We start from the raw sequence: 20378 nt of genomic DNA, 5'->3' as shown, positions 1-20378 counted from the left end.
ATTAAAGCGAATATGACGGGTCAGTAAAATTTTGCCTCACTATATTCATTCCCTACCACTGCTCTTCTCATTGTCACTATCTCTCTCTTCGTCGCTGTCATTGTCATAGACTGTCACCCGCCCTGTCCCTCTCTTTCTTACACATTGCCATTGTCTCCTTCGCTATTTCTATACTACAGTTGCTGTCTATTATCTTCCAGTATTTATTACTTCATCGTCTCTTTTTTCTCTGCCACAGCGTCCTTCTCTCTCATCATAAAAAAGGGGAACGTGCTCCTCTTCATTAAAAGACTATGACTCATAAATGCGGTACCGGCTGCCTTCCTCACCATCCTTAAAAATATTAGCAAAAATGTAGGCATGCGAACATATTCTCGGTTTTTTCTGCTGTGATAGAAGGAGACAATGGCAGAGGGACAGAGATGAAGAAGTAACAGATAATGGAAGACAGTAGTTGTGACATAAAAGAGCGAAGGAGACAACGGCAGTGTAAGAGAAAGAGAGGGTCACAGTAGGAGACAGTCTATGACCACCATAATCGGAAAGAGAGACAGTGACGGCGAGGAGGAGAAGCAATAGTGGGAGACAATGAATGAGATAGTAGCAGTAAGAGAGAGCAAGACGGAGGCACTGACAGCGAGAGAAGACAGTTGTAGTAGGATATAATGAAGGAGACTATAGCTGTGAGACGGAAGGCGGTGACAGTTGTAGAACCACAAAGAGATAATGATAAGTAGTTGGTCCGAATGAGTGAGTGAGAATCGTGAAATAGCAGTGTATGGGCATGACATTTTGCAAGGTGGTGCATCTAGCCCTCCTGAAACTACCGACTCAGTATTCATCTAGCAGTAATGCTATCCGCACCAACGCGAACAGCAGTATTGCAGAACCGCAGTCTTGATAGTCCACGATTGTGTCGCTGTCAAATCGTGACCTATGCTTTCTTTTCACAAACAACCACGAGTGCGAGCTTTTCAATAACAACCACGAATGAACTTCGATTTCTGAACGAGAAAATCGCAGTTTTATATTTCCTTTTATATAGAACGTAGGTGTGGTTACATCCACACTTTTTGTGTGGTCGCGCTGAAATACTAAGGGAGTAGAATAATAGCCGTCACCAGTCACCATAAAAGGTGATTCTATTTCATGCACGAACGATTTCGGGTTTGTGCTCATCTTCAGGTGGTTTTACATTCAATTACGCATTTCAAATCTTAATCTTGGCGACCAATCTTTAAATAAAAACAAAAAATATGATGAAGACTAAATGGATACAAAGGAAACAATTGGAAGTCGCTAAGCCGGCCGCGGTGGTCTAGCGGTTCTGGCGCTGCAGTACGGAACCGCGGTACTGCTACGGTCGCAGGTTCGAGTCCTGCCTCGGGCATGGGTGTGTGTGATGTCCTTAGGTTAGTTAGGTTTAAGTAGTTCTAAGTTCTAGGGGACTTATGACCTAAGATGTTGAGTCCCATAGTGCTCAGAGCCATTTGCACCATTTGGAAGTCGCTAAGGGCATGTGCTGTACATTATTGTAGTACTTACATACAGCTGGAGTAGCCATGTCGTTTCCACATTAAATTCATCATATTTTTTGAGGAAATATCTCGATTTTACAATTTACAGCACATATCGCTTAGTAACGTCCAATTGCTTCAGTGAGATCTATTTAATTATAGTCATATTATTTCTTATTTATTTTAGTTTATCTTATTTATTGCTCTCCAACATTGAGCACTGAAACATGTAACTGAATGTAAAACCACACGAAGATGAGCACAAGCCCGAAACCGTACATGCATTAAATAAAATCACCTTCTGTTGTGACTGGTAGCTGTTATTATTCAACACCCTGTAAAAGAACAGTCACGGAGTTCAACTGCATCCCTTATGGATAAAATGCACGAAATGCTAATCATTTGTATGCGATACACTTCGTGCCTATTTGACATTTTTTGCATGCCGTCTTTATAGCGCTGCAATTTTAGTGGTTATCCGTGTTCTATGTGCGCCTGATGTTGTTGGAGGTGGTTATGTAAGGGCCTGCTACGAATTCGCGAGTGCGCCTGGGGGTGCGCAGCAGACGCCACTCACGTTGCAGGATCCCTTGCCGCCGTCGGGGACTCCGGCGCAGATCTGCGAGTCGTGGACGGTGCCGTTGCCCCAGAGCGCGATGTAGATCTCGCGGCAACGCGCCAGGCTCACCGTCTGCAGCTGAACCTCCATCAGCACGTCGGAAGCTGTCGGGTCTTCGGGGCCCTGTGAACAGCAGGTGTGTTAAGTCTGGGAAACTTGTTTGCCTGTTGCAACGAGAATGTGTACCCAATAACAAAGCGCCAAAATCAAATTTTATGCATTTTGTTTTGTAGCGTAAAGGAGGTTGTTTATACAAATAGTGTATCATTACAAGTACGCTCTGAACCTAAGACATAAGGATATTTAGAATGTAAAAATATAGGAGAGTAGAGCTGCTTGTGTAGCGAGTCTGCTGTTTATTTATACTGCCAAACATGTAGGAAGGGACTATATACAAGTGAACAATCCAAACAGGTTTAGTCGTTTATAACATCTTTTGGGTGGTCTGAATGATATGAATAAATCGAAATACCTCCAATTTCTAGTACTGGTATTGTTGTAATCATTGATAGAAATTGTTGTGGATTATAATGTATACTATCGTGTGACTAGGCCTCCGGTCTGGTAGACCTTTCGCCGGTTGCTAGTCTTTCGATTTGACGCCACTTCGGCGACTTGCGCGTCGATGGGGATGAAATGCTGATGTTTAGGACAACACAACACCAAGCGGAGAAAATCTCTGATACAGCCGGGAATCGAACTCGGGCCCTTAAGATTGACATTCTGTCGCGCTGACCACTCAGCTACCGGGGGTGGACGTACTGTCTACCGAAGGATAACTATTAGTTCAAATTTTCATTACTCATTACATCGAAAACTGAACAGTTCAATTGTACAAGATTACACAGGATTGACACATGAAAGAGGGAAAAATAAAAGTTTTAACACAATATCCTGATAAGATTACCGACGCAACACATCATTTTCCTTGCGTCTGGGGGTGCAAGACGGAGCAAGTATGGGTAAAGAATTTAAAGACACCACCTCTGGTAATTGGAATCACAAGGCTCGTATTTTCTAGCAATTCCAAAAAACAACTTCTTACATCACTGTCATATTGATATTATAAGAGAGTAGTTGTAGTCTAGTAGCCTAGTTCTAGTGGTCTAGTACGAAAAAAGGAAACCAACACCACCCAGTCGACATTTCGTGAGCTGTTCCTTCAAAGTATGGATACGTGCTCGATCATCTAAGCTATGGTCAATTCACGAACTCAGGATAAAGAATTTAGCGAACTAGCAGAAATGGATTATATCAGTCTTCCAGGATACGAAATACGATGATGACATAGAGTTAGTAATAGGTGAAAGGCTGGCTGAAATAAGTAACGTCCACCCACCTTGTACTAATATTAAAACGAATTCTGTAATATAGCTACTTGCATCAACACTTTCCTTAAATTGACTTTTCTGGATGGTAGATTTTACCCTGACAAAAGTGGAACACTGACAAAGGGAATTTTACTTTGGTGCTCTGGCCCACGCCATTACCTACTAGTGATTGATCTTATCGGCAGGCTCTGCGTCGTTCCTACTATACTCTGAATAACAGCAGCTCTTGCGATTGTTGGCTGCTGAATGCGTAGCAGCAGAAGATTGGACAAGCCCAGGTGTCTGCCTACAATGATTCAAATAAGGCCCAGAACAACCTTGAACGATTCACAGCAGACTTCGATGACCCTCACAGTAGGCTTGGTACAGGCAGGCAAAGCAAGGGCGTACCGCCTCGAATAGATCCGTGGCTAGCAGTGTACTGTTGAAATCAACCTTTGGATTGAAGAAAGTCTTACTGACTTTCTGGATCAAGGTTCTTTCTGAGCTCACTACTTATTACGATCTTAAATTTCACACATTCAGGTTTATCAAGCTGATTCCTTAACTCCTCCTCCCATTTTCCGTTGGGTTGTCACCTGTGTTACGAAGCATCATCAGTTTTCTGTCAATAACGGCATTAATTCTTAAGGAGACACTAGGTGCTGTTACACCACGACTTATTCACTATCTGATCGAAAGTATTCGGACAACCCTACGTATTTTGGAATCGATCTCTAGCTGACCTGCTGGTATAAAAGAAGGTGGGTGCACGCCTTCTTTATAGAGAAGTAATGACAACACAATCGGTCAGTCAGGAGCGCTTGGAGACTTCGAACGTGGACCACTCATTGGATGTTCCCAGAAAAACAAATCCGTAAGGGACATTTCAACTCTTTTTAAGCTGCCCAAGTCAGCCAGTGGAGTGGAAACGGGAAGGAAGAAACCACAGCTGAACCAAGCCCGGGCAGGCCCTGCCTACTGCTGACGGTGACTGGAAAAAGAAACATGAAATCAGAGAAAGGAATCGCTTGTGAGTTCCAAAGTGTTACCAGCAGTCCAGCTAGCGCAATGGCTGTAGGTAGGGGTACAACGGTCGAGCAGCTCCTCATACGCCCACATTTCTGCAGCCAATGCTGAGCAACACCTGAGGTGGACGTAAAGGGCGACGCCATTAGTTAGTGGACGACTGAAAACAAGTGATTTGAAGCGAAGTGTTTGGATTTGGCGAATGCCTAGAGAATATGAATATCAAGAGCTCAGATGGAAACCCAGTTCTAAGCAAAGAAGGGAAAGCAGAAAGGTGGAAGGAGTATATACAGGGTCTATACAAGGGCGATGTTCTTGAGGACAAAATAATGGAAATGGAAGAGGAGGTAGATGAAGATGAAATGGGAGATACGATACTGCGTGAAGAGTTTGACAGAGCACTGAAAGACCTGAGTCGAAACACCGGGAGTAGACAACATTCCATTAGAACTACTGACAGCCTTGGAAGAGCCAGTCCTGACAAAACTCTACCATCTGGCGACCAGGATGTATGAGACAGGCGAAGTACCCTCAGACCTCAAGAAGAATATAATAATTCCAAACCCAAAGAAAGCAGGTGTTGACAGATGTGAAAATTACCAAACTATCAGTTTAATAAGTCACAGCTGCAAAATACTAACACGAATTCTTTACAGACGAATGGAAAAACTGGTAGAAGCCGACCTCGGGGAAGATCAGTTTGAATTCTGTAGAAATGTTGGAACACGTGAGGCAATATTGACCCTACAATTTATCTTAGAAGAATGGTTAAGGAAAGACAAACCTACGTTTCTAGCGTTTGTAGACTTAGAGAAAGCTTTTGACAATGTTGACTGGAATACTCTCTTTCAAATTCTGAAGGTGGCAGGGGTAAAATACAGGGAGCGAAAGGCTATTTACAATTTGTACAGAAACCAGATGGTAGTTATAAGATTCGAGGGACATGAAAGGGAGGCAGTGGTTGGGAAGGGAGTGAGACAGGGTTGTAGCCTCTCCCCGATGCTATTCAATCTGTATATTGAGCAAGCAGTGAAGGAAACAAAAGAAAAATTCGGAGTAGATATTAAAATCCATGGAGAAGAAATAAGGTTTGCCGATGACATTGTAATTCTGTCAGAGACAGCAAAGGACTTGGAAGAGCAGTTGAACGGAATGGACAGTGTCTTGAAAGGAGGGTATAAGATGACCATCAACAAAAGCAAAACGAGGATAATGGAATGTAGTAGAATTAAATCGGGTGATGCTGAGGGAATTACATTAGAAAATGAGACACTTAAAGTAGTAAAGGAGTTTTGCTATTTGGGGAACAAAATAACTGATGATGGTCGAAGTAGAGAGGATATAAAATGTAGACTGGCAATGGCAAGGAAAGCGTTTCTGAAGAAGAGAAATTTGTTATCATCGAGTATTGATTTAAGTGTCAGGAAGTCGTTTTTGAAAGTATTTGTATGGAGTGTAGCCACGTATGGAAGTGAAACATGGACGATAAATAGTTTAGACAAGAAGAGAATAGAAGCTTTCGAAATGTGGCGCTACAGAAGAATGCTGAAGATAAGATGGGTAGATCACATAACTAATGAGGGGGTGTTGAATAGAATTGGGGAGAAGAGGAGTTAGTGGCACAACTTGACAAGAAGAAGGGATCGGTTGGTAGGACATGTTCTGAGGCATCAGGGATTACCAATTTGGTACTGGAGGGCAGCGTGGAGGGTAAAAATCGTAGAGGGAGACCACGAGATGAATACACTAAGCAGATTCAGAAGGATGTAGGTTGCAGTAGGTACTGGGAGATGAAGAAGCTTGCACAGGATAGAGTAGCACGGAGAGCTGCATCAAACCAGTCTCAGGACTGAAGGCCACAACAACAACAACAACAACAACTAGAGAATGTTAAATGCCATCGGTGAAATAATGACGGTATGAAGACGCTTTTTGTGATTAGGAAGTGTTTAAGAAATTATAAATGCTGAAGTATACAGCATTGTGTACTGAGTATAGTAGGGGAACCCTTCGGAGACGACGATCATTTATATCAGCATGACAATGCCAACTGTCATAAAGCAGCATCTGTAAGGCAATAATTGGTGGAAAATAATATTCCCGAAACGTAATTGCCTGCCCAGTGTCCAGACTTGAACCTAGTAGAACACATTCTGGATGAGTTAGAACGTCCACTTTACTCCAGAACTCAGCTTCCAGCATCAATTTACCTTCTCTGGTTTCGGCTCTTGAGGAAGAAAGGGCTCCAACTCCTCCACATACACTCAGAGAACAGAGCTCAAGCCCTCATGAAGGCGACGATTGGATACACTCCATTTTAATTTTCGGTAATAGGAATGTGGATACTTTTGACTGTTGACAGACCATTGTAATGTCCGACATATTCACAAACCAAGTTCGATGTGGAAGCGCAAGAGAAACTGATCGAGAGTGCTCCGAACATATAGACAATACACAGAATCATTATGTTCACGTTTGACGTTGCAGATTATCCTCAGAGACAACAGACTACTGACTGACGGTGCCGCCGATCCAAGGTTTACTATGTAATAGTAAATAGATGATCACATAACTAATGAGGAGGTATTGAATAGAATTGGAGAGAAGAGAAATTTGTGGCACAACTTGACTAGAAGAAGGGATCGGTTGGTAGGACAACTTCTGAGGCATCAAGGGATCGCCAATTTAGTATTGGAGGGCAGCGTGGAGGGTAAAAATCGTAGGGGGAGACCAAGAGATTAATACACTAAGCAGATTCAGAAGGATGTAGGTTGCAGTAGGTACTGGGAGATGAAGAAGCTTGCACAGGATAGAGTAGCATGGAGAGCTGCATCAAACCAGTCTCAGGACTGAAGACTACAACAACAACCGTAAATAGATGGGCACCTCGTGACTTGCGATGGTGGTGGAGACTCGTGGAAATCGTCTCAAGTGTTGCCTGTGTGGTTCCGGCGTCGTCCTGGCAGGAACTGTTTCTATGTAAGGCTGAGATATGGATATGATAAGTCAGTAACGAATTTCCTTATTCCATCTCCACCGATATTCGATATTATTCTAGCGAATGTCCATATTTCAACCTCATATACCATTCTCTCTCTTACGCTTTAATTATTTTTGTGTCATTTTTCGTTAATCTTAAAGCGATCCTTTCCATTTATCATTGGAAGATTTGCAGTTTATGGATAAATTGCTGGTTTAATTATCACGTCTTGCTACCGTAAACCTAAATGGCGTGATCATTGGTTGTATACTAGCCATTTAAGCGACGTGAGGATTATTTTTGAAGAGGGCTTTCAGTTTCGAAACTGTACTCCAAACTATTTTTATTCTTCTGTTTATATCATCCAGTGTCCACCCATTCAACGTCTTCAGTTGACCGAAGCTGACGAATTTGTCAACTAGCTTTCTGTGGTATATTTATAGGCACATACCCATACTTCCAGTTAAGTGATACATTCTTTGTTGAAGACATCCTCCAGTCCAAATAAAGAAAACAGCGTGACCCACCAATCCAAAGTAAATCATGTACATCCCATTGCTGTTACAGCAATTTCAATGTAGTGCAGTGACTTAAAAACCTGTTCCTGAGCAGAAAGTTTTAATTTCCTACAGTCGAATGTTACAGTGTCGATAAATACCAAAGATGATATCATATCGGTTAAGAATGTTCAGTTAGAATAAATATCTTTACTTTGTATCATGTTTCAATTTATTTTGCATTACCATTTGCTTTCGAAATTTGTGTCTTGTCACAAAAAACGATCTCAAACAGGACACAATGCAAAAAATATACAATTTGTACTACTAAACTGGATGCAGCGTCATAACACAAAAATATTGAATGACTGCCCTTAATAGTTAGATCGACTGGAACATTTGTACACTAGATGTGCCTCAGAAATAAAATAAGAAATTAAATGTACATTGGTGTAAGACCCAGTGTAGCTGTACAGAATTTATGTTTCTTTTATGAGCACTAGACAATACGGTATGAAATGATGATAAGGCCAGAGTCGATAAGTAATGTAGAATTAAACTGAAATATTTATTATGAAACAACCGCTTTGCTGACGTGACTTTGTGCTTGGAAAAAACGTTTGTGAAACTAGTTGGCACTGCATAACTTCATCATCATTTCCTGATGCAGTGTATCACAAATAGCAGAACAGTACTTAGCGATGCACTGCCTGAGAAGCCATGCCAGTACTGGTTCGTCCACAGCGATTCCCGGTTGCAATGACCTTCTTTGAGTCCACTGGTGGTTGTTTCCCTTTACAGAATCTGACTCTGGACACAAGTAGACCCAGAAGAAGAGCAATGAAGCCGTGGGCGACACGTTATTTTTATCTGTAATAATTTTTTTTTACATTATATCGCGGTGCCATACCTAGAAAAGTTTCATGTCCAAAATAAAGATAGCCGGGTCGTGTACACCCGTGGGTCAAAGCCCGAGAGATCGGTGGACAACTTACACGATCACAGCAGTCACAGCAACAAGTTAAGCGGTGAGCCAATAGCAAATTCATAAGCCAGGTCCTTCTTACAACTCCACAAAGAAAAACTCACTGCCATCATACATAGTGATGGAGGATCTTTGGGATAAGATCGATACAACCAGACGATTCCCGACCAGCTACCCCTCTAGCAATGCGCTAATACCGACTGAAGCCATGCATACCCAACATCATAAAGAAATTGCAAGAAGGGACAATTTCCTTTAAAAATGAAAGGGAATTTCGTATATACCTGCACAAAAATAGTAGCCCTCTAGTCTAGATGCTGTTATCATTGACAAGGACATTGGGGTATACTCTTCCAACATCCCTGTATTACATTTGTTGGTGAAGATGGTCTCGGAATATGTAAAAGCGAAATGGCGGAATGTGATGTATGTTAGAGCACAGTCTAGTGGTGTCAGCAATACTCACATAGATGAGCCCCCAACCTATGACCGTGGCGTTTACGTTGTCTGGCGTGCTTTCCCCTTGCTCCGGGAGGTTGACTGGACTAATCTTCACGCCATCCAGCTCAAACAGCGGGGATACCTGCACAACAATGCGAAAAACAGATTTAATTAAATGCTATATATGGTACATTCCGCTATGTTCTAGTTTGGCCATCAAACGAGAGCTTGACAGTTACTTTCACGTAATTATAAAACACAAAGGCAATGGAAAAATAATGCAACAAATTATCCCATTAGACGTGGATCAAAGAGGAAGGTGAGTGTGGAGGGTGTCGTTTTCGTATAGTACGTTTAGATTTTTACATATATCAGTTTCGAAATACATATATCAATTTCGAAATTTTTCATAACAAAGTAGCATGACAATTACAAGTCTCGAAAATGACACTGTGTTATAGAAACTATGCAAGCTACGGGATACTTACCTGTTGCATGCGCCAGGATCTGCGTGGCCTGACCACTAATATGCCAGTCAGGTTAAGGTGGCCGTTCACTGGGTGATCGTAAATGATGTTAAGAACAATTAAAGCACTGTCCTTGTGTCCACATGTACGGGGTGTTCAAAAAGTCTCTCCGCAGTGCCGCATGATTGTTAGCCGCGCGTACCGTATGACACAGGGAATATACCGAAATGAAACTCAGTGAAATACAAGTTACTGATTTATTGAATATTCATTTTTACTTACAAATTTTCACATTAAATGTTGAAAGTGTCCCCCCTGTTGTTGAAAACACAATTCAATTCGTCTAATCATGTTTCCAAACACAAGCTGTAACATTTCTTCTGTAACAGAAGCACGGAAAGTGGATATTGCAGTTTTCAATTCGTCGATGGATTTTGGACGGTTTTTATAAACAGTTGCTTTCGCTGCGCCCCAGAAGAAAAAGTCAGATGGTGTTGGGTCAAGCGATCGTGGAGGCCAAAGTCCTTGCGAAATTATGCTATTACCAAAAACATCAGCAAGCAGTGACACTGAAACGCGAGCTGTATGCGCGGTTGCACCATCTTGTTGAAAGTAACCGTTCAGTCTTTCACTTAACACACGTTCTCCTATGAATGGGTACAGAATATCACTGCAGCATCGTTGTGGGTTTATTGTTTCGTTGAAAAATATGGGGCCCACAATCCGACGTCTAGAAATTACAATCCAAACTCCTATTTTCACATAATGACGTGGTTCCTCATGAATACACAATGGATTTGCAATACTCCACAAACGAGAATTTTGTGAGTTCATGTTCCCGGATAAATGAAACCACGCCTCATCAGTGAAACACGTTTCATTAAGAATATCCCTTCCATTTTCTTCAACGAAATTTTTGAACCATTGACAAAAATACAGTCTCTTGTCATGATCAGTATTTTTCAGTTCTTGCGCGACTGCACTTTGTATGGGAAAAGTTCTAATTTTTTCCTTACAGCTGTGTGGGCCGTTCCGACATTAACATCGATTTCCTGGGCGAGTTTTCTTACAGACTTGTTCGAACTCATGGACATTTTATCAGAAATATCGAGTAGTTTATCGTCAGGCAAAACGCTAGGACGACCACTTCTCGGTGCCTCTGTCACTGAATCCGTACTTCCAAATTTTTTAATCAAATCTCGCAAAGTATCGCGATGTGGGAGTGTTGTCTCCGTGAAAACGGAATTAAATGTTTGACGAACTGAAACTGTGTATTTTCCGCCAGCTTTGAACACTTGTTCGACTAAAAACACACATCCGATGTTTAGTATTTTAACAGTGACAAAAACGAAACAAACGAACAAAGGAACTAAACTTAAACGTTCACGCCAAAACGTAACGACACACACCAACGATACAACTGACGCTGGCTGAGATAAACGAAACAGTGGAATGTTGGGAGAGTCCATTTGAAGGGAAGGCGAACAATCGTACTGCACGCGCGGATAACAATTATACGGAACTGCGGAAAGACTTTTTGAACACCCTGTAGAACCGGCAAACTACAGAGAACTGAGTAAGAGAAAGTGAAAATAGAATGAAACACCACAAAAGAATTTAAAAAGAAAAATAGAAGAAAACTTACTTGCGGAACATAGGCGGAAACGACTGAAAGGAACAGAATTCGCCCCAGAGAATTTTTTGCTATTACAATTCTTCAATTAATTGTATGACACATATATTTCTCTAATTTTCAGAGATAAGAGTTTCAAATGTTGTTCGTCCATGGATGACAGTTTCTTGGACGTCATTGTAAAATGGTTCAAATGGCTCTGAGCACTATGGGACTTAACTTCTGCGCTCATCAGTCCCCTAGAACTTAGAACTACTTAAACCTAACTAAACTAAGGACATCACAAACATCCATGCCCGAGGCAGGATTCGAACCTGCGACCGCAGCGGCCACGCGGTTCCAGACTGTAGCGCCTAGAACCGCTCTGCCACTCCAACCGGCGGACGTCATTGTAAAGCGATGCCCCAAGACTAGATTAGATTACATTAGATGTACTTTTTGTTCCGTGATGTAGAGCATATGAGAAGACGAAGAAGAAATATTTACAAAGAAAAACAAATATGTTAATGCACATTCCACAGATCCCAAGTGAAATAGTGCTGATAACTTTGGAACACGTAAAATAAATCTTAAACAAAATTTCATTTAAAAGGCAATAATAAGCTGTTACTGTAAAAACATTCAGATTTCTCTTTATATTGGGAGACGAAAATTGTTTGCCCATGTCTTGAAAGTCTCTTTAGGTTTGCTGCCGGAACCTAAAATCAACTTGACTCGATATTTCGGCGATCCAACTGGTCGTCATCTTCAGGAAATGCTGTTTCCGCTGATGTGTCCTGCTGAGAACTAACGCCAGGCTTTTTTTATTTTTTCCTTTATTGTATTTCAACTCCCCATTGGGGTGGGCTGGCAGCAGCATATACGTTGCTCTTCAGCCGAAAGACATAGAACAAACAATAGAAGACAGTGAACAATATACAACGGAGAGAATATGGTGAACATAGATGTAGAAAAGGGGGAACATCATGGAAGGCAACAGACAAAAAAAGGGGCGACTGTAAAATGGAGATAAAAACTGTAAAAAAGTAGCACACACAAAAAGCCACACACTGCGACAATTAAAAGAACACAAGGCACAATATGACCGGAGCATAAAAAGTATCGACAGATGGCGTAGCACATAACAAACACTGACAGCGAACCTCAAGGCAGTACACAATTAAATTCACACCTCTTGACTCACAGGAGAAACAGCACTAAACACAACACTGACGTGGCACATTGACAGTGATCAAAATGGAGGATCTGCCAGGCGCAAGGAAATGAGGGAGACCAGAAGAAGGGAGGGAGGGGAAGAGAAGGTGGAGATGGCTGGGGGGCCACGCTGAAGAGGGTCAGGTAGGGAGGGATGTGGGAAGGAAAGAGGCAAGTATGGGGTGCAGGGTCTCAGGGGGGAGGAATAAAATCCGCTCTGGGAGAAGGAGGGGAGAGGAAAAAGGGGGCCCTGGGAAGGGGGGGGGAACAAGGCCAGGTTATAGTTGGAAGGAAGGGTAGATGTCATGGCGAAGTTCATCATCCGGGAGGGGGAGGCGCTGGAAATTGCCCCGATGACAGAGATGGAGAGTGTGGAGGTGGAGAGAGGGAGGGATACAGCGATAGAGGCGCGGCAACAGGGGGTGGGGGGGTGGGGTGGAGAGGAAGGATGAAACCAGAGGGTGGGGGGATCAAGCCTCTGGACAATGTAAAGGATGTGTAGATGTTGGAGGGACAGAAGGAGGTGGGGGAAAGGGATCAGTTCATACTAGAAGCATGTGGGGGAAGGAAGGCAGATACGGAAGGCAAGGCAGAGCAAATGGCATTCAAGGATTTGGAGGGCCTTGTAAAAGCGGGTGGGGGCGGAGATCCAGGCAACGCTACCATAACAGAGGATAGGATGTATGAGGGATTTGTAGGTGTGGAGGATGGTAGAAGGATGCAATCCCCATGTCCGGCCAGACAGGAGTTTTAGAAGGCGGAGGCGGGAATGGACTTTCTGCTGGATGCTCTGGAGATGAGGGGTCTAGGTGAGGTGTCGGTTTAGGGTGAGGCCAAGGTATCTCAGGGTGGGAGTGAGCTGGATGGGACGACCATAAAGGGTGAGGTAGAAATCATGGAGATGAAAGGAGCGAGTGGTGCGGCCTATGATGATTGCCTTGGTTTAGGAGGGGTTGAGATGGAGGAACCACTGGTTACACCAAGTGGTGAACTGGTTAAGGTGGGTTTGGAAGGTATGTTGGGAACGTTGAAGGGTAGGATAGAGAGCCAGGAAGGCAGTGTCATCAGCATACTGGAGAAGGTGGACTGGTGGGGGTGGCTTGGGCATATCAGTCGTATACAAGAGATAAAGGAGAGGGGAGAGTACACAGCCCTGGGGGACGCCAGCAATGTGATAAAAGATATGGGAGTTGGTATTGTGGAGGGTGACATAGGAAGGACGGTGTGAGAGGAAGGAAGCGACCAGATGGACAAAACTGATAGGCACGACGTAGGTTTGGAGTTTAAAGAGGAGACCAGGATGTCATACATGGTCATAGGCATTTTGGAGGTCAAGGGTTACAAAAATGGCGGAGCGATGAGAGTTGAGCTGGAGGGACAGAAGGTGAACAAGGTTAAGGAATTGGTCTTCAGCAGAGAAGGAGGGTCGGAAGCCACACTGGGTAAGGGGGAGGAGGTGGTGTTGAGTAAGGTGCTGATGGATAATGTGGGGGAGGAGGGATTCGAAGTCCTTACTGAACATGGAGGTGAGGCAGATGGGACAATAGGAAGAGGCGGCAGAAGGGGGGTTTGTTGGGTTTGAGGAATAAGAGGATCTTGGAGGTCTTCACAGGTCAGGGTAGAAGCCAGTAGAGAGGATGACGTTATAGAGATGGGCGAGGACAGTCAGGAAGGAATAGTGGCTTTCTAGAAGGTGGTGGTAGGTGACACAGTCATGACCAGGGGCCGTGTTGTGTTTGGAACGGAGGATGAGTTTAATGTCTTGTGCTGTGATGGGAGTGTTTATGTCGGAGGGGGGCTACTGCCCCAAGTACTGGAGACTGGAAGCAAGTGGAGCGACAGAGGTATCTGCACATTCCATGACGATGGGGAAAAGAGAATAATCAAAGTGGGGATCATCTGCGATGGAGAAGACCTCGGAAAGGTGGGAAGCGAAGTGGTTGGCCTTACTGAGGTTGTCTGGAAGGGGGCGATCGTTATGGAGAAGGGGGTAGTGGGGAGTGGAAAGGGAACCAGTAAGGTGATGGAAGGCAGACCAATACTTGGAGGAGTTGGTAGGGAGGGTGGCGTTGAGTCGTGTGCAGGTTTGGCGCCAGTCTCGGCGTTTCGTTGCTGTAATGAGGTTTCGTACGTGTCGCTGTATTTGCCGGTGGCGTTAGAGTGTATCCCTGTCACGAGTGCGCAAGAAGGAGCAATAGAGGCGGCGGGATTCACGGAGGAGGAGGACAGCCTGCGGATGGAGTGGGACAGTGAGGGTGGATGGATTTAGTAGGAACATGGGCCTCCACAGCGTCAGTAATTACCTTCTGAAGGAAGGACGAGGCGTTGCTGATGTCATCAGGATGGTGATAGGTAAGAGGGTGGCTTAGGTCCTGGGTGGAGATGGAGTCCCGGTAGGCATCCCAGTTGGAACGGTGGTAGTCATGGACGACCTTGGGAGAGGGTGCAGGGTGCGGAGCCAGAGGGGGCGGAGAGCAGACGTTATGGTGAGAAGGACGGGGCGGTGATCACTACCTGTGGGATCTAAGACAGCGACAGCGATACGCCCAAGGAGGTTGGCGGAGGCAATGACAACATCTGGGGTGATGTCACTTTCGGGTCGAGTGTGCTGGGAAGGGGAACAAGGTCACCTTGGATCGGGAAGAGGAAGTGATGCCACTGCCGAAGGGTGGCAGGAGTGCGGCTATGGATGTTGAGGTCGGTGGCAATCACATAGGTGGAGAAGGTGCGGTCAATGTGTGAGATGAAGTCATAAGGAAGAGGAGCAGTGGAGTGGACATAGATGGTGGCACAGGTAATGGTGAGGGAGGGGAAGAAGACGCTGAGGGTAAGGTGTTCAGTGGGGTCATTGAGGAGAGGTTGTGGCTGGATGGGGATATGCTGAAGGTGGCCAATAGTGACTCCACCCAGCGCACGAGGACCAGGAGCATCAGTGCGGTGGTGGATATAGGGAGAGGTGCAGATAGAATGGTGGGGCTGGAGAAATGTTTCGTTCAAGAGGAAGGTGTCGACCTGGTGGTGGGAGAGGGTGTGCATGAGTAGGTATTTGTTGGAGCAGAAGGAGCGAATGTTCTGGAAGAGGGTGTGATACTCGTGCTGCGCAATTGCGGGAAGTAGGGGGGGGGGGAAGAGGGAAGGGAAGAGGCTTAAACTAGGGTGTCAAGGTGGGTGAAGGTGAAGTGGGCTCGGTTGTGTGAGTAAGTGGCGAAGGTGTTCAGGTGTAAAACAGAGCGAGCGGCAAGGGAGATTTGTTGGAAGGTGTGGGGGGGCTGAAAAGGGTGAATGTTTTGGAGTTCAACGGTAAGGAACCGGATGATGTCCTTGGCCATGGGGGATGGATGGAGGGAATTGTTGGGATGGACTGGGGGATCGACGGGACAAACAGGGACTGTAAGCTCAGGGGTGGCTGGAGGGGGTTTGGCTTTACACTTGTGGGAGTAGGTGGAATGGGGGCCATTGTAGGTATTACAGGAAGGAGGAGCAGCGAGGTTGGGGCAGTTCTTAAGAAAGTGTGAGGCCTTGCAATGGGGACAGGTGGGAGACTTTTTGCAGTTGGGAGTCAGGTGGTCATTGTACATCAGGCACCGCTGGCAATGGTAAGATTGGGGAGGGGATTTGGAGGATTCGACAGGGTGGCGACAGTGGTATATGATGGCACCCTGGTTGAGGAGATGGTCAGTGGAGGGAGCGGACTCAGAGAAGACCCGCACGAGGTAGGTGGGACCAGAGGCATTGTGGATATGGCAGGCAGAGCAGATTTCCAGGTCCGGGTGGGAGTTCAGTTCCACCAACACTTCATCCTCCGTGATCACCGGGCTGAGCTCGGTGATCACATCAGTGTAGGTATGGGGGCAACGGGGAGGCTGGGGCTGACGACGAGTGGAAGAGGAAAGGAAGGGTCAGAGAGCTGTCGGGGCCAAACATAACTCGTGGGAGTTTACAGAGGAGGTCTGTGTGAAAGGATGGGGATGGGGACTCGATAAGGACTGAGTCCCTGTGGGGAATGAGTTGGGAGATGGGAGCACCAGGTAAATACTTTCGTATCTCCACGGTGAGGGTATGAGCGTCGAGGAACTTAGGATCGGGAGTTGACAGGACAAAGGTGTGGAGGGTGGGGGCCGGGGTATGGGTGGCAGGAGGAGGGGTGGTGTCCATGGAGACGGCAGGAGGAGGGGGAGGTGGTGTTGACTTTTTGTGGGAAGTAGCGTGAGCAGAGTCGGTAATGACGCGCTTTTGGGGTTTTTTGGAGACCGGAGGCTGGGAGGAGGGGAGAGGGACGGGGAGGAGAGGGAGGTGGCGGTTGACAGATCCCTGTGGCATAGTGGAGGTGCCGGGAGAAGCAGCCGGTTCAGTGGTGGCGACAGTGGCTCGGCGCAACGCGATGCGTGCGGGAGATGCAGACAACGAAGTGACGGGGTGGGTGAGAGAGGGGAAGCCGACCACCTGAAGGGCGGCAGCAGAGGCGGCAACAGAGGCGTACGTGAGGGCGGGGGTAGTAGTGGGAGCTGTTGAGGGTGTGGAGGCTGGAGGAAGGGTGTAGAGGCGTGAGTATACAGCAGGGGAGGAGATAGGGGGATGGGTAAGTGGGGGAAGGGGCGGGGAGGTGTAAGGAGGGAGGCCAGGGGGGGCACTCCAGGAAGTGACTGTGGCAAAGGGGGAGGGGAAAGTGTAGGTGACAGTGGAGGTGGGAGGGTTCATGGCGGACGTACGGCGACGAACAGACGGACGGCGAGCAGGCGGCGGACGGACGAACAGCTACAGCAGCGATCGGCGGGCGGGCGGGCAGACAGACAGACAGACCGACGGACAGACACACGCACGATCTTCGCAGACGGAGATTCCAGCCTGAGAGTAGCCCAGGCTTTGCAATCTGACGCTTTCGAAGGAGGGGATCCAAACCTCTAGATGAACGCCAGGCTGCAAATCGACATCCTATATAGACCACCGTTCAGTACACGGCGCATGTGCCGCCCATCACGGTTGCTGCCCTCAAAGACAGGGAGGTGGCGCCGCCCCTAGCAGAACACTGGCGGCAACGATATATCGCATTCAGGGCCGCACCGAAGAGCATTCAATTTTGATACGAGATAGCACAGGATTCCACGTCCTGGTAAGAGGAAACCCATTGTCTCTCTTGATTAAATTATCCGCCAACCTAATTTCAATCTCCTCTTTATAGAAACTGTTCCGAAAACCGGAAATGTTGGCAACTACCACAGTATCACCAAATTTCATACCGTGTCCCTCATTTAAGCAGTGTTCTGCTACTGTCGATTTTTCCGGCCGTTGTAGCCTCGTATGACGGCAATGTTCCACACACCTGTCATGAACTGTGCGAATCGAACGGCCAAAGTAAGCCTTCTCACATTGACAAGGAATTTTGTATACACTGGGTTTCCTAAGCCCCAAATCATCTTTCACAGAGCCGAGTAGTGCCTTACTCTTAGATGTCGGACGGAACACTTCGTAATGTTAAAGTTCCTCAAAATTCGTCCAATCTTAAACGAAATGCCTCCAGCATAAGGAAGAAAGGCCAACGATCTATTTTCCCTATTTTCCTCTTCATGCACCTCTAGAGATGGTCCAAACTCCATAGCCCGACGAATCTGCTTCTCGGAGTATCCATTCTCCTTAAATATAGCCATCACATGCGCAAGTTGTTGGGTTAAGCTGTCCGCGTCAGAAATGGCATATGCTCTGCGTACCAAAGTCCTAAGGACGCCACTGCGTTGATGTGTTGGATGACAACTTTTGCCCATGTGTTAAACTTGTTAGAAGAATCAAATGTCTCCCTGTTTGGCGTAGGCATTTACATTTAACGCCATTTTGGCAGATTGCCTGTCGATTTCATTGCCTTACTCAGGCAATCTCTGCTGGAATCTCACCAAGCTAAGTGGGTATCGGTCCAGATTGTTGTGCCCAAGCAAAATGTGAGATCATCACGGCGAAAGGAACCCGTGAGTTTCGCGTCAACAGCCCGTGTCGCTGACCACACACGGAGGCGGTCTTCCTAGTATCCGAGTGTTTGAGACACTTTTCGTGAAATCAGGTGGAAGCGCAACACTGGAACGGTTCGTTACCCGGAAAGACGTTACGCTCCTCAAGACAGCGAGTCTGGGGCTGCGAGAGTTGCCTGTGCCTGTATGATGCGTACCCATGATAGATTGGGCGGCAACGAGGTCCGGCACAGCGTCATCGTCTTATATAGCATAACGTCGCTGAGTGTGGAAGTGAGCCGCTCACCTGGACCAGGGCGACGTCGTTCTTCATGTTGTCGGTGCTGTTGTAGGCGGGGTGCGGCAGCAGGCGCACCGCCTGGTGGCGGCTGCCGCCCGCGCTCAGCTGGTTGCTGCCCGCCAGGACCTGCATGTCAGCCGCCGTCAGTCTGCAACAGGGCGCCAGCCCTCAGTTCAACGTTCTGTATCCCAATACTAATCCTAATAATGCCCAAGACACCCCAAATATAATGTGCACTTAACCTTACAGCGCCTCTGCACTATATTCCCTCGTCGTACTCACCCTGCTCCAAACTTTACAGTCAATTATAATACAATAAATACCATTAAAATTGCATCACCAAATTAAAAAAAAATCAAATTTGACTGAAGCGTAAAACATGTTCTTATAGCCAATCAATTAGAATTTACGTGCAACCGCATAAAGTAAGTAGCTAAGCACCATTTGCAGTCTACATACAAGCGAAATTTACGAGGTGAGTTTCTCATTCAAAAATCGTATTTGTATGTTAGTTGTTTCTGTGGAATTAATGTTATGCCTCATGTAAGAAGGAAAAATGTCTACCAATATGCAAAAATATGTCAGTAGCAGGATCGTGGCCTACGAGACTGTGGTTTGTCATCCTGCTACATTGGTCGGGGTACCATGACTGTCAGACGAATGTAGAATCGATGGGTTCAGAAGGATCACAACCACCACAGTGTAAGATCTTCCAAGCGACTAGTGCCTGGCAGGGCCACATATATTTCGCTCGGTCGTTATAGTGTCCCTTTTGAAATATTGAAGCCGATATATTTGAAGTAAATAATAAAAGGACTCTGAATAATATTATATGGACATAAACGACAAATTAATTATAAAAATTTACACTAATGGCCATTAAAATTGCTACATAAAGAAGAAGTGCAGATGATAAACGGGTATTCATTCGACAAATATATTATACTAGAACTGACATGTGATTACATTTTCACGCAATTTGGGTGCATAGATCCTGAGAAATCAGTACCCAGAACAACCACCTCTGGCCGTAATAACAGCCTTGATACGCCTGGGCATTAAGTCAAACAGAGCTTGGATGGCGTGTACAGGTACAGCTGCCCATGCAGCTTCAACACGATACCACAGTTCATCAAGAGTAGTGACTGGCGCATTGTGTCGAGCCAGTTGCTCGGCCACCATTGACGAGACGTTTTCAGTTGGTGAGAGATCTGGAGAATGTGCTGGCCAGGGCAGCAGTCGAACATTTTCTGTATCCAGAAAGGACCTGCAACATGTGGTCGTGCATTATCCTGCTGAAATGTACGGCTTCGCAGGGATCTAATGAAGGGTAGAGCCACGGCTCGTAACACATCTGAAACGTAACTTCCAATGTTCAAAGTGCCGTCAATGCGAACAAGAGGTGACCCAGACGTGTAACCAGTGGCACCCCATACCATCACGCCGGATGATACGCCAGTATGGCGATG

The 20378-nt window shown here is 45.8% G+C and overlaps 1 protein-coding gene across 1 annotated transcript in view; it reads right to left on the bottom strand.

Annotated features, from left to right (window-relative positions):
* Positions 1-20378, bottom strand: part of LOC126162346 (mite allergen Der p 3-like) — a 56947-nt gene that overhangs the window by 10423 nt on the left and 26146 nt on the right. The window contains exons 4-6 of the mRNA XM_049918795.1: positions 18916-19057; positions 9404-9520; positions 2095-2259 (exon numbers count right to left, since the gene is read on the bottom strand). Of these exons, the coding sequence (XP_049774752.1) occupies positions 2095-2259; positions 9404-9520; positions 18916-19057 (424 nt within the window). The remainder of the gene's footprint in view (positions 1-2094; positions 2260-9403; positions 9521-18915; positions 19058-20378) is intronic.

The sequence above is a fragment of the Schistocerca cancellata genome, chromosome 1 (genome assembly GCF_023864275.1).
Source record: "Schistocerca cancellata isolate TAMUIC-IGC-003103 chromosome 1, iqSchCanc2.1, whole genome shotgun sequence".
Taxonomy (NCBI): domain Eukaryota; kingdom Metazoa; phylum Arthropoda; class Insecta; order Orthoptera; family Acrididae; genus Schistocerca; species Schistocerca cancellata.
Note: the sequence above shows the minus strand (reverse complement) of the source record. Positions and strands in the feature narration are given on the sequence as shown.